Source organism: Micropterus dolomieu, linkage group LG21 (genome assembly GCF_021292245.1).
Source record: "Micropterus dolomieu isolate WLL.071019.BEF.003 ecotype Adirondacks linkage group LG21, ASM2129224v1, whole genome shotgun sequence".
In the NCBI taxonomy this organism is placed as follows: Eukaryota; Metazoa; Chordata; class Actinopteri; order Centrarchiformes; family Centrarchidae; genus Micropterus; species Micropterus dolomieu.
In genome coordinates, this window is record NC_060170.1 from 11,493,744 (window position 1) to 11,506,871 (window position 13,128).

A 13,128-nucleotide genomic window follows, 5' to 3' on the forward strand; every position below is an offset into this window, starting at 1 on the left:
TGGGTTTCAGCTGTCGCATTCCTTGTGTCAAGCCACTCTTGAACAAGACACAGCGTCAGAAGCGTCTCGCCTGGGCTAAAGACAAAAAGGACCGGACTGCTGCTGAGTGGTCCAAAGTTATGTTCTCTGATGAAAGTAAATTTTGCATTTCCTTTGGAAATCAAGGTCCCAGAGTCTGGAGGACGAGAGGAGAGGCACAGAATCCACGTTGCTTGAAGTCCAGTGTAAAGTTTCCATAGTCAGTGATGGTTTGGGGTGCCATGTCATCTGCTGGTGTTGGTCCACTGTGTTTTCTGAGGTCCAAGGTCAACGCAGCCGTCTACCAGGAAGTTTTAGAGCACTTCAAGCTTCCTGCTGCTGACCAACTTTATGGAGATGCAGATTTCATTTTCCAACAGGACTTGGCACCTGCACACAGTGTCAAAGCTACCAGTACCTGGTTTAAGGACCATGGTCCAGCAAACTCGCCTGACCTTAACCCTATAGAAAATCTATGGGGTATTGTGAAGAGGAAGATGCGATACGCCAGACCCAACAATGCAGAAGAGCTGAAGGCCACTATCAGAGTAACCTGGGCTCTCATAACACCTGAGCAGTGCCACAGACTGATCAACTCCATGCCACGCCGCATTGCTAGAGTAATTCAGGCAGAAGGAGCCCCAACTAAGTATTGAGTGCTGTACATGCTCATACTTTTCATGTTCATACTTTTCAGTTGGCCAACATTTTTAAAAAATCCTTGTTTTGTATTGGTCTTAAGTAATATTCTAATTTTCGGAGATACTGAATTTGGGATTTTCATTAGTTGTCAGTTTTAATCATCACAATTAAATGAAATAAACATTTGAAATATATCAGTCTGTGTGTAATGAATGAATATAATATCCAGGTTTCACTTTTTGAATGGAATTACTGAAATAAATCAACTTTTTGATGATATTCTAATTATATGACCAGCACCTGTAGATCAATGTGGTTTCCTAATTTATTCACGCCAGATTCTTTTTAAAATGTGTTGTGGCCAGGGGACCCAAAAACACTAAAGGAGGTCCAGTGATGTCTTGTGAGACGTTTACTGTATGTATATTTGTGAGAGTTGTCTGTCTGTGAGTTGTTAGACCTTCAGAAGTCAAATTTCAAAACTTTACTTGAATCTGATCTCTCTGTTTTCTTCTCCAGGCACGTAACTCCTACTCCAATGAGGTGGTGGCCATCAAAAAGATGTCCTACAATGGCAAGCAGACTACCGAAGTAAGAAAGACTAACACGCACTGGAAACATGCCAAACTTTGCCTTGCAAATCCAAGGTGAAACTATAAATGCATCACAACAATTTGGTGGTTGTGTCTCCATATTTCAAACCCAAGGTCACATGGACATTTGGCTAGGCCAGTCAGAAAACGTTTATTTCTATTGCTGTCGCACAAACCCAGTAGATCGACACTAGCTTGTAAGAATGCGAGTTGTCTCATTTGTGATGGCTAGTTACTCTATAGGAACAAACACTATTTGAAAATAATTAAATTAATCACCACCGGATGAGAAGTTTGGAACAAACATGTCCCTCACTCTGTGGTTTATTAAACTTTCTTTTTATTAACATATGAGTGATGATTTTAATGCATGACATCATCAGACTATTCCTTACTAGCTGAGTCTTTCAGTTGCTGTATCAGCTCTTCTGGTTAGCAGAGAGCTAGCTTTCTTTTTTTTTTTTTTGAAAAAACATTTCTGTCTATGTACAATGGTAAAAGAAAATGTAGAAAAGCCATAATACCTGTGTGAGTGGTTACTACGGTGAGGCCAGCTGCACCATTGTAATCAAAGTCCCAGCAATGTCCACTTCAGTGTTTCCGTGATTGTACCTGTAGTGTGTAACCATCTGTGTGTCTGAATTTGTTTTTGGCAGAAGTGGCAGGACATCATTAAGGAGGTCAAGTTTTTGGGACAGCTGCGACACCCAAACACAATCGAGTACAAAGGCTGCTACTTGAAAGACAACACTGCCTGGGTTAGTGGATCCTTCTCCACATCTCCTTTAGTTCCCCTCTTTGTTTTTGTCTTGCAACGTTGTTAGTTTATCTTTTTCTTCCCATCCTCTTTGTCTGATTCTTTTCCTCTGTGTCTTTGTTTCTTTTAGTCTTTCCCACTGTCTACTTCTGTGTCTCTGAATATGTTGTAATCAATACCACCTCCATTGCAGAAATCCATAATGATCAGTTTGCAAAACACAACGTGAACTGAAGCTTTGTATTCTAGATATTTTAGGATGGACCACCGACCATGTGAATGATTTGTTGTTCAGCTGTAACTGTATTCTGTTTCAGCTGGTGATGGAGTACTGCCTGGGCTCCGCATCAGATTTACTCGAGGGTAAGTGTATTTATTAATGTTTAATGTGCGCTCACCCACCCACATATTTACAGTTACAAACCTGTTTTTATTGACCTTATCAGGGTGTTTATCTTAACATCTTTTCCCCCAAGAAGTCACTGTGCCTAGCCAAGAAACAGTCTCAAAACCCTGTTTTTACATTGGGGTGATTGTACGGATTAAACTAACGAGATATAACATAATTTGTTAATTACTTGGCTTTACAGGTGCTTACAGGTAGGTAGATTTAATTACCTCTGCACAGAACTAGGCTAGCTGTTTCCACATGTTTTCAGTCCAAGCTAACGGATGTAGAAGTGGTCACTCTAGACTAGTTTGAGGTGGTGACTGGGCCAAGTTACGAGAAGCCGTCCTGTATCCAGGAGGCCTTGACATGTAATCACACCTGTAGTTTGTATTCTCTGCTGGGTTTATGAAAAGTGTTCATCGTAGCTGTAACTTTACAGCACTTTTGGTTTTGGTTCACATGGTTTAACTCTGTGAGCTAGGGCGTCTCAGTGACTTAGTGCTTGTAGGTTTAGTTGACAGCAATAGATGTGTCTGTACTCTTTACCTTATTTTTCTTCTTTGTAGCTCAGTAGCTGAATATGAACATCTGTCCAGACTATATGACCTTGGTTCATGAGGTTTCCCATGAGGTTACACTTTCTAGACATGAGGAACTGTCATATCAGAAGGCTGCATTCATCTCTTAAAAACCCATAAAACGTCATGTTCTGTGGTTGTTTCCTGTGGTTATTTGTTATCATTTAGACATGTAATCCTTTCTAAAAAACAGAACAAAGTCCTCCATACTTGCTTAGGGTCAATCACTGCAGCAGAATCCACAAGTTGGTTCTTGGAGCAGGAGCTACTTGCTTGTAAATGAACTTAACATGGTTATGTGGTCTGACCTGTTACTAGGGCTGTGCGATGTGTGTGTGTTTGTTTTTATATGTGTGTGTATATACACTCGACATTTTTTTGTAAATTTTCATTATGGCATTTCCAACTGTAACTCGGAATATTCCTCGGCACCATAAAGCGATTCTGGAGAAATCCAATACCATGACAAATACCATGTTGGAGTGAACAACGACACACAAGTAATGTAACTAATGTTAGGTAGGTTGTGGGTTGTCAAACTGACTGTACTTGCTGCTGCAAAGCTAACATGAGAGGATGAGACGGTCCCAGAGCAGCACAGCAGCTCCAGACAGCGACACTCACAAATCTCCTGCTGCTACAGCTAGCATCACAACAACATCATGTCTTGGCGCACTATAAAGTAAGCTGAATGTCCGTGGGCAAGTCATTTAACGTTACCTGGCCGAGTCTGGGCGTTGCCTGGCGAGGCACGCCACACGCGTGCCAAAGCGTCCAGCGAGCAGAGCAGAGTGGAAGAGAGCCAACAGCCAAGAGAAGAGAGCGAGAGGTCGCGTGTCGCTCTTTTGTTGCCTGGGGCGTGGTTCCCCAGGGGGCGTCTCAGGTTTCCCAAGGGACTGCCTTTCTAATCTTAATGTCTAAAAAGAAATCTATTTGCACGTCTTATAATCAAATATTTTCCACAATCGAACCTCAATGGTCGAACGGTTGTACTGTTCTAAGCATTTGGTAACAGGAAACAATTGTCACATTATTGGTCAGGATATTTATACATTTAACGGCATTTCCAACGAGGGCATGTAATACTTATTTCGTCCACTTGGGGGAGCTTAGGTTACATGAGGAAAGCTTGGATTACATTAGATGAAGGAGTGTCTTGCTGAAAATAAAAACGCTGCACAAGTAACTTTCTTTTCAGCACTAATATCAACAACGGATAGCAACAACATGTTAACATAACTACTCAAATAGAGGCAAACGTAATCAGGTAACTAAAGATTTAATTAAACGCTTTGAGTCTTTGGAGACTGCAGTCCTTAGCCATTCAAAGTTCGGCTGTCCTGGATTGTGTCACACCTAGGTGAGACAGGGGTGTCCCCCTTTGATGGGATAATAAAACAAAGAATAAGGTCAGTTGCCACGGAAACATGTGTGGGGGGCCAGTTTTGATAGGCTGTTCAGGGAGAGGCCAATGGCTGGCTCGTGTCCCTTTGTCAGTTTAACAGTCAGGCCCCGCGTTATCAGCTTCGGAATCAAAAAGGTGCCAGTTTTATGGTCGGGCTAGCACTTAGAGAAAGCAACTTTGACCCCTCCCCCTTTCTCTGGGGGAGGGGAGAGAAATTTAGAGTAGCTCCAAATTTATTCAATATAAAATGCACAAAGTCCAAATAACATTTCCGGTATTCAAAGCTTAAACCTGCAAGCAGCAACCTGAATTAATGTGTTATTTTTCTTATCACTAACGTAGATACACATGACATTTGGCCTGTTTTTGGGACTTCATGAAATTAGTTAGTAGACTGTAGTAATTAGTCATAGTTCTCCTCTGTCTTAAGAGCGTTCCTACTCATTTCCATTTTACATATTTCTCCCCAAGTTCATAAGAAACCACTCCAAGAGATGGAAATTGCTGCCATTACCCATGGTGCCTTGCTAGGACTGGCTTACCTACATTCCCATAATATGATTCACAGGTGAGTCAGATTGTTTCCTTGTTGCAAACATTTCCCAACAGGAACATACAGTGACTTTAGCAAAAACATGATAAGATTAGATGAGGGACACTCATGTTCTCCCTTTATTGCAGTGTTTACTAATTAGGCTATAAAACCTTATGTCTGTATTTACGTTTTATTCTTCTTGAACATTGCCATGAAGAGGTAACCTGTGTCTCTGGTGTCCATAATATTATCTTTTATGGCAGACAAATTTGATTTGCGTCCAACAAAGGCACAGTATCAATCCTTTTGACTGTTTGTTGTCATCACAGGTCCCATTGCAGACCATTTAAAATTACATAAAACCCATTAAAATTAACATATGGCATATGTAAATACACCCCGCCAGTGACCACTTTATATCTAGGGAAAAGCGTAATGCATAATAGATCTTTGGAACTTATGTGGTGTCTCTTGGTCGCTATGCCTGTATCTTCTGTTCATATGCTCACTCTCTTCATCCCCCTCTCCCCATCCAGAGATGTGAAAGCTGGTAACATCCTGCTGACTGAGCTGGGTCAGGTCAAACTGGCCGACTTTGGCTCTGCCTCCATTGCCTCACCTGCCAACTCCTTTGTGGGAACACCTTATTGGTCAGTATATGCAAGACAAGACATGGGAATATGGTAGTGCAGCATGCAGGACTACATGTTCTGAGAGAACCAACGTGAACTGGAATATTTTTATTTATGGTCAGCTTTCTTTTGCATAGATGTCACAAATTCTTAGAGTAGCTGCTTTAATGGCTTTTTTGATTGTTTTTGCGAGTAGTTCGAGTAGTTTGAGAGTAGTTCATGTTGCTGCCATCATGCTCTCAGGGTTTTCTGAATTATGACACCTGAAACCAGTCTCATAAATCATAGGAATTTTCTTGGCACACAGACACGCTTTATTCTGAAGCCTCGAGACATGCACCATGTTACGTGAATGTGATTAGCAGTTTTACTTGTTGTGTCTGAATTAAGTGTTTGAGTAAATTTTACATAGAAGTCATGGCAATGGCAATTTTAGGTTGGACCTAATTATACTAATAATTGATGAAGTCATAAGAAAATTACTTAGCGAGAGAAGAGGGGTGAGCGTGCCTCGTACTCACGATGCTCATCATTGATGCAGCCTGTGAGAGAACACTATTCTTCGTTCATATCCATAGTTTTCCCACCCACCGCTGTTCTCCAGCTCTTTCTGTAATTGTTCTGTCATATCTGAAAGGAACATTTACATATTTATACCCTTTGTCTGATTGACAAAAAGATAGCACTTTAACAGCTTGATGAGGCAACGTTACATGTTCCATGTGTGAAAAAGACTTAGGTTTATGTTTAAGGACAGCACAATCCATTATATTTTGTTACAGAGGCAGCTGTAATGCCCTCTGTTGTTAGCCTCTCGTATAGAAATCAACAGCTCTACCTTACCCACTGTAATACTCACTCACATACATGCAGCTTTGATGGTGAAGGAAAAGCTTCACATAAACAGCTGGACAAGTGACGGACGGAGTGTCTCACTCGTAGTGTTAAATTCACACACACACTGTCACACTCCACGTTTACAGAAACACACATATATTCCAATAACTGAGCTGCCATCACAGCATACCAGAGTCTTAAAAAGAGGCTTAGCAGATTATGACATTTTCGTGGATTTTTTCCCGTACTTAATAAACTGTGTGTGTGTATGTGTGTGTGCGTTTGTGTGTGCATTTGCATGTGCATCTTTCTCTGTCCTCAGGATGGCCCCAGAAGTGATCCTAGCCATGGACGAGGGTCAGTACGAAGGGAAAGTGGACATCTGGTCCCTGGGGATCACCTGTATTGAACTGGGTGAGCACGCATCTACCTACTGGTTAAAAAATGCATTTATAGGCCCGTACGGTCAGAAGTTCAGCTGATTTAAGCAGCTTAAAAATATTCATGACACAGGAGGACAAAAATGCATGACTTGCATGCATGACTTTGAGACTTTTAATTTGAGTAGAGGCTGATTGGTGATTGTGAAAACTTTGGCACAGAAACATCACTCTTCTCCAACTATCGCTGACTCTCCCATCTTTTCTTATTTTAGCGGAGCGTAAACCCCCCTTGTTCAACATGAATGCCATGAGTGCCTTATATCACATCGCACAGAACGACTCTCCCACGCTACAATCCAATGAGTGGTGAGTTGAAAACACTCCTCCCAAATATTATCATTCAGGGTTCATTTTTGTTTTGTTTGTCACATTTAAAATTCATTTTAATTTAAGCACAGTCTTTGCAGAATGCTGTCCAATGTGTGGTCTGTCAAACTGACAGACTGCAAATGGCAAAAAAGGGCATTTTATTGAACTTAAAAAATGTACACAAAGCAAACAAATCCAGTGAAACTGCTGATACAATACGTCCAGTCAACTGTGAATATTAAAGCCCAATCCGATCTGTGCTCAGTCAGAGTAAGACATCCCTGTGTTAATCTGCACGACCTGTGATCCCTGCAATAGGCCTTGTGCAAGGTCACACTCTAAGTCTCTTATGTAATTACCTGGGAAACCTATTACACGCTGTTGCTGCTGGGGCTATAAGGTGTATTTAAATGTATATCAACCTCAAATCAAAGCAGTGTTATTATTCAGATATTATTCTAGTCGTTAAAAACACATTTTTTTTTGTCTTTGCCGTACTAACCAGGGTTTTTCTTTGTACACAGACTCAGTGTTTTAAACGTATTATGGGAAAACAGCCAGCCTTATGCAATAATTTATGCTGCTTCCTGCTCACATCTTATGATTGTAGATTTTAATAGATCCTCTGGAGACTATCCTTCCAGACATCAAAAAACTTTAAGCAATTAAATTTAGGCCAGCAGGTTTTAAACAGCTCTTTGCTGCATCTCAGCCATAGTGGGTGTGTAACTTTTTTCAGTTAGTTGTGGTACTGCATTTCATCATGAAAAATGACAGTTTCATGTTTAATAAAGAAACTGGATGTGAAATTGTTGATTTCTGCCAATACATTTGGTCTCTGTGTCTGTTCATAAACATTTTACGCCTCTGCGCTAATATAAGTTTTTAGGGTTCTGTCCCTTTCTTTACGAATGCCTTGAGGGAATTTTTAATTGGCACAAACGTCTGCTTGGACTCAAGGATGAACTGAGTGGAATTTGGTTTTCAAAGATCAAGGTCACTGTGACCTCACAAATCACATTTTTTTGGCCATAACTCAATAATTATTATATTTCACACTTGGTCTGATAGGTCACTGTGACCTCAAAATGACCTTGACAAGCATGTTTTTATAACTCAAGAATTGATGCGGTAATTATGAAACTTTTTCCTATTGGGATACAACTAGTGATACGATACGGTCAACTTCAGTGTGAAAAACAAATGTCCTGGAAAAACACTGTCTTTGGTCATTTTTCACCACCATCATTTAGGAACATTAAGGGGGTTTGTGACCACGTTGGACACTGAATAGGTGACTCTTTTGACTCAAAGATCATTGTGAATTCAAAATAGGTTTTCAGCACAGTTAGGAATAAATGGGCTTTTCCAGATTTTACACACAATTTGACTGGGACGATACAATGAGTAAACAGTAACTCCGTCACAGGCTTTCCTCCGTCTTGTCCATTCTGCCTTTCACTTGCTTCCTCATTCTGAATTTCGAGCATCATCAGAATCACTGCAAACAACATATAGGACAGCGCCCTCAGTTCAAAGAGGGGCTTCACATTTAAAAGCACCACATTTTATGTGGCATATGACTGCGGTGCAGGTATTGTAGTTGTGAAAGAAACAAATAATAATTCATTATTAGCTGGTAGATAATTACACAATATAGTCATTAATATATATATATATATATTTTTACATTTATTCATTTTTAGCTGACGCTTTTATCCAAAGCAACTTACAATTGCTATACATGTCAGAGGTTGCACGCCTCTGGAGCAACTAGGGGTTAAGTGTCTTGCTCAGGGACACAGTGGTGGATGTCTCACAGTGGGAGACATCGAACCCAGGTCTCCCACACTGAAGGCAAGCATCTTATCTATGCGCCATCACCACCCCTCACATACCATACCATTTACCTATATACTTAATTATGTTACATGCACATACTCAGCTTGCACAAACCTGGAGACATATTAGCAATATCAGTATAAATGTATAGAAAAATATAAATATTTAGAGAAGTAGGTGATTTAGCATGATTGTCAAAAAATATGTAAAAGGATACTAGCAGGAAATTAGTGAGGCAGCAAATATTTCAGCGTTACACCATTACTAGGGGGTGGGAATCACCAGAGGCCCCACGAAACGATATTATCACGATATTTATGCTGCTGAGATATATTGCAATTTATTACCTTTTTCCAACTTCCAATTAGGTCCCTAAAGTCAAACTTTGTCAACATCTGTTTATCTAAAAAGATACATTTCTCTGTTTAGAAGTTTTCTAGTGGACTAAAAAAGCAATAGATTTTATTATTCTAGTACCAAAAAGTTAAAACTCCCATCTGCAATTTATATAATAAAATATCGATACTTGGCATCCGTGTATCGATGCAGTATTGCCATGGCATCACGATACTATGCTGTATCGATTTTTTTTCCCCCACCCCTAACCATTACTACTTACTGTTAACACCGTTATGTTACAAATGTGAGGCCCCATCCACACTACTGCGTTTTTGTTGAGACCTTTTGCTACGTTTGCATCTCCCATCCAGACTAAAAAGGCGAAAACGAAGACCTAAAACGGAGAAGTTTGAAAACACTGCCGACCCCGTTTTTCGTTTTGAAACTCTGGAGAGCATTTTAGTGCAGATGGGCAAAAACGGAGGACTTTAGAAACGATGACGCAGACGCTCACATTTGGCTGTCTAATTGGGTCTTATAAGTCATGCAAAGCAGAAACAGGATGCTACTGACATTTGGTATTTGTATTAAAATATTTTGTACTGTGCAAATAACACTTATAGCTTATAGAGTCCCAGTCTGTCGTCCGCCGCCACAGACGCTTTTTAACTCTGATGTTACGTTCAGTAACGGTCCCAGCACGTTATTGGTCCATGCAAAAAAATAATATTCTGGTGTGATTCTTCGTCTGCATTACTTTATTCTTTCGCAAAATCTTCTGTAACTACAGAATAGACCATCTGCTTCATGTTTACACCGACACGCGCAGGCCCAGTTTACGTGAACGGTCACTATATGTGAGTTTTCAGTCGTTTTAGTATAGACGGAGATCAACTCTGATACACAGCTAAAATGCTGGTGTGGATGGAGATCGTGTTCGTTTTAAAACTCCATTTTTAAACAAAAACGGAGTAGTATGGATGGGGCCTGATTTGCTGCAGCCGCTGCTCACACTTTGCATGTGAAGTGAGATTCTCATGGGGGAAACAATACTCTTATATTAATATATTAACCCCTATGTTAGTTATGTTAGTATGTTCTCCCTGTAATTTGCCTTCTTTCACACTATCACTTCTGTGGTATGAAAGGGAAGTGTTTGTGAGGTCCTAAGCATGCAGAGTCGTGTCGGTGTTAGCTCCTTGTCATATATTTTTCTTCTGCACAGCCAAAAAGAGAAGCTGAATGTTGCACTCTACCTGCCTCAGAGCAGCCTGAAGGCATCAGTGGCCTTCCTTTGTCTTCCACCCAAGCTCTGAATTAAATAACATGTTTACACCTTAAAAGAGAGCACATATCGTGGGCTCGGACAAAGAGCACGTCATCAGAAACGTGTGGCAGGGGAGTCTCTTAAGTTAGAATTTGCTGCCCTACGACTGTGCATGGAGTACGCCTGTTGTAAAATTAGCGTTGGTTTCTAGCATCACGCTGAGGCAAGCGATTGTGTGGGGCGGTGCAGGGTTGTGGTATTTTTGGAGGAGCTCCAGCGGCCCGAGGCGTTAGCAACATCCTGCCAGATGAGACTAGTAGAGACATCAGCTCCATAGTGTAACTTCAGTACACATACGCAAGACCACACAGTACACACATTGGCGTGACATGCAAGTGCACTCATGGACCTTTGCTAACCACAGAGGACGTTTGATGTAGAGGTTGAGGAGGAGCTAAGTGGTGGTGGTAGGTGCACTTACTGACCCTAGAATGACTCTGAATGTGCATGTTGACAATCAAAATCTGAAATAGCACCACAGGCTACATTATCTTAACGACCCAAACCTGCAACCCAAACACACAGTATTACACATACTGTGTTATCATGAGCATATTTTTAGATTAGAGTCAGTGGCACAGTGTTCCACAGCTCCAGTGGCCTATATTTGTATTGCTCCACATATTTACATAATCCATATGGTTCATATATGGGGCTACACTAAGAAATTACAGGATTGTTGTGGATTAACTCACTAATATGAGAAACACAGCACAACAAAGGAGGGGAGATTACTCATCACGTTAAACATACATTGACAGTGAGCACAGTAGATTTAGCTGAAAGCAGCATCTATTAGATTGTCACAGCTATCCCCGCTTAAATTACTCTGATTTAAATGTGTTTGACTGAGAAGGGGAATCATTGAACTCCATCTCACTGTCCTCTTTACCCAGGTCTGACCCTTTCCGGAGCTTTGTCGACTACTGCCTACTGAAAATTCCTCAGGACAGACCCTCATCAGGGGAGCTGCTACGAGTGAGTGGGCTTCCTCTGTAATCCCTCCAGCTGTGACCTCACTTCCTGTCTCAGACAGTCCCTGAGCCATGTGGATGAGTCATTCCTACCCACCCACAGCTCCCTAATATGCAAGCATATACACAGTGTCGTCTTCAAGCATAGGAATCAAGTACACCACTGAGAATGGCTCTTTCTTTCTCTTTTTTTTCTCTCCCTTGTTGTAACTCTGCTTCCTGTGCCGCTCCTTGTAGCCTTAAGGACTCCATAGAACTGTGTTTATTTTCTGCTTTCACATCAGTCCTTTGATTAGGGTCCAACTGGTTTTTTAATGCTGGTGAGTCCATGTGTTTTTTGCATACCGGAACATTTGTAAAATAAGATGCATTCAGGGATATCCTTATAGTGTTAGTTTTGACAGGTTGCAAAATGATTTTGATGGACCTTGTCATAAAATTATTTTGTCAAACTGCTAGGTTAATAATGATCTAAATTGAACACATCAACACGTCACACATCAACCTCCTCCCTCCTTCTTCCCTGTCACTCTCCACTTATCTGTCAAATAAAAGGCAAAACGATCCCATAACATAAAAACATAAAAATGAAGTGCAGCTGCAAGTCAGCCTTTGTAATGACATTTTTAGCCATCCTGCCCCACGTAAACACACTGTTAATCAGTGTATGTTCATGGAGGTTCCCTGTAATTGAGGAGTTGATCTTTTTGTTTGTGTGACCAACAGGTAATCCTATTGGCCCCCTAAGAGTTTTATGTTCTTGGTGATCACACTCAACAGTGCGGGAGCTCGAGCAGGAGTTTTCACACATGCCTCACCTTAGGGAAGACGAAGGGAAGGTGTGAGGTTAGCGGATAAATAAGGGGCTCTGGAATGTTGTCTGGATAGAAAAGACGTGTAGACTGGAATTCACTCTTCCCAACATCACTGACCCAAATCCTGGCTGAAAAACCATTAAGGAGGGATAAGTACTTAACAGACTTTGGATCAGTGTCGAAGGGTCTGCTTCATAGTGAAGGGCGGGGGGGGAGGTTGGTGGTGTTAGCTTATGATTAATACCCCACTTTCTCTTCTCAGACACACACACACACACAGGCACACACACACACACAGGCACACAGGCACACGCCCCTCCAAGCTCTTTAAAGGGGAAATCAGGTCACTAATCTGGGGGCCTTGAGCTATCAGTGTTCTAGCTTCAGGTTAAACACACTCTTTCCCTCTATACCTCATTCAGAGTAATAGTAATAATATACATAATGAAATAATAACCCCTCAGTGACGTCCTTCCATAAATAACCACCGTTGAAGCAAAAAAATACTCTCTTGAACAGTTAAAAATAGTTGTGGGTGTTGTTTGCTTTTGGGTATATGTTTTGTTTTATTGTTTTTATCCCATAAATTAACTAGCAAACCACAGAGATTTCCAGTGCAATGGCAGTTTCCCAGAGCACGAGAGTTTTCCCTTGTTTCCAGTCTTTATGCTAAAATAATGTCTTAACTGTT

At 41.0% G+C, this 13,128-nt stretch overlaps 1 protein-coding gene across 7 annotated transcripts in view; it reads left to right on the plus strand.

The window, feature by feature from the left end:
• The window catches only part of taok3a (TAO kinase 3a), an 86,070-nt gene that overhangs the window by 48,686 nt on the left and 24,256 nt on the right, over window positions 1–13,128 (plus strand). For all 7 annotated transcript variants that reach the window (XM_046034706.1, XM_046034703.1, XM_046034708.1 and 4 more), the window contains 8 exons: window positions 1,180–1,251; window positions 1,910–2,011; window positions 2,328–2,373; window positions 4,856–4,952; window positions 5,456–5,569; window positions 6,711–6,802; window positions 7,044–7,137; window positions 11,545–11,626. In XM_046034706.1, coding sequence (XP_045890662.1) covers window positions 1,180–1,251; window positions 1,910–2,011; window positions 2,328–2,373; window positions 4,856–4,952; window positions 5,456–5,569; window positions 6,711–6,802; window positions 7,044–7,137; window positions 11,545–11,626 — 699 coding nt within the window. The remainder of the gene's footprint in view (window positions 1–1,179; window positions 1,252–1,909; window positions 2,012–2,327; window positions 2,374–4,855; window positions 4,953–5,455; window positions 5,570–6,710; window positions 6,803–7,043; window positions 7,138–11,544; window positions 11,627–13,128) is intronic.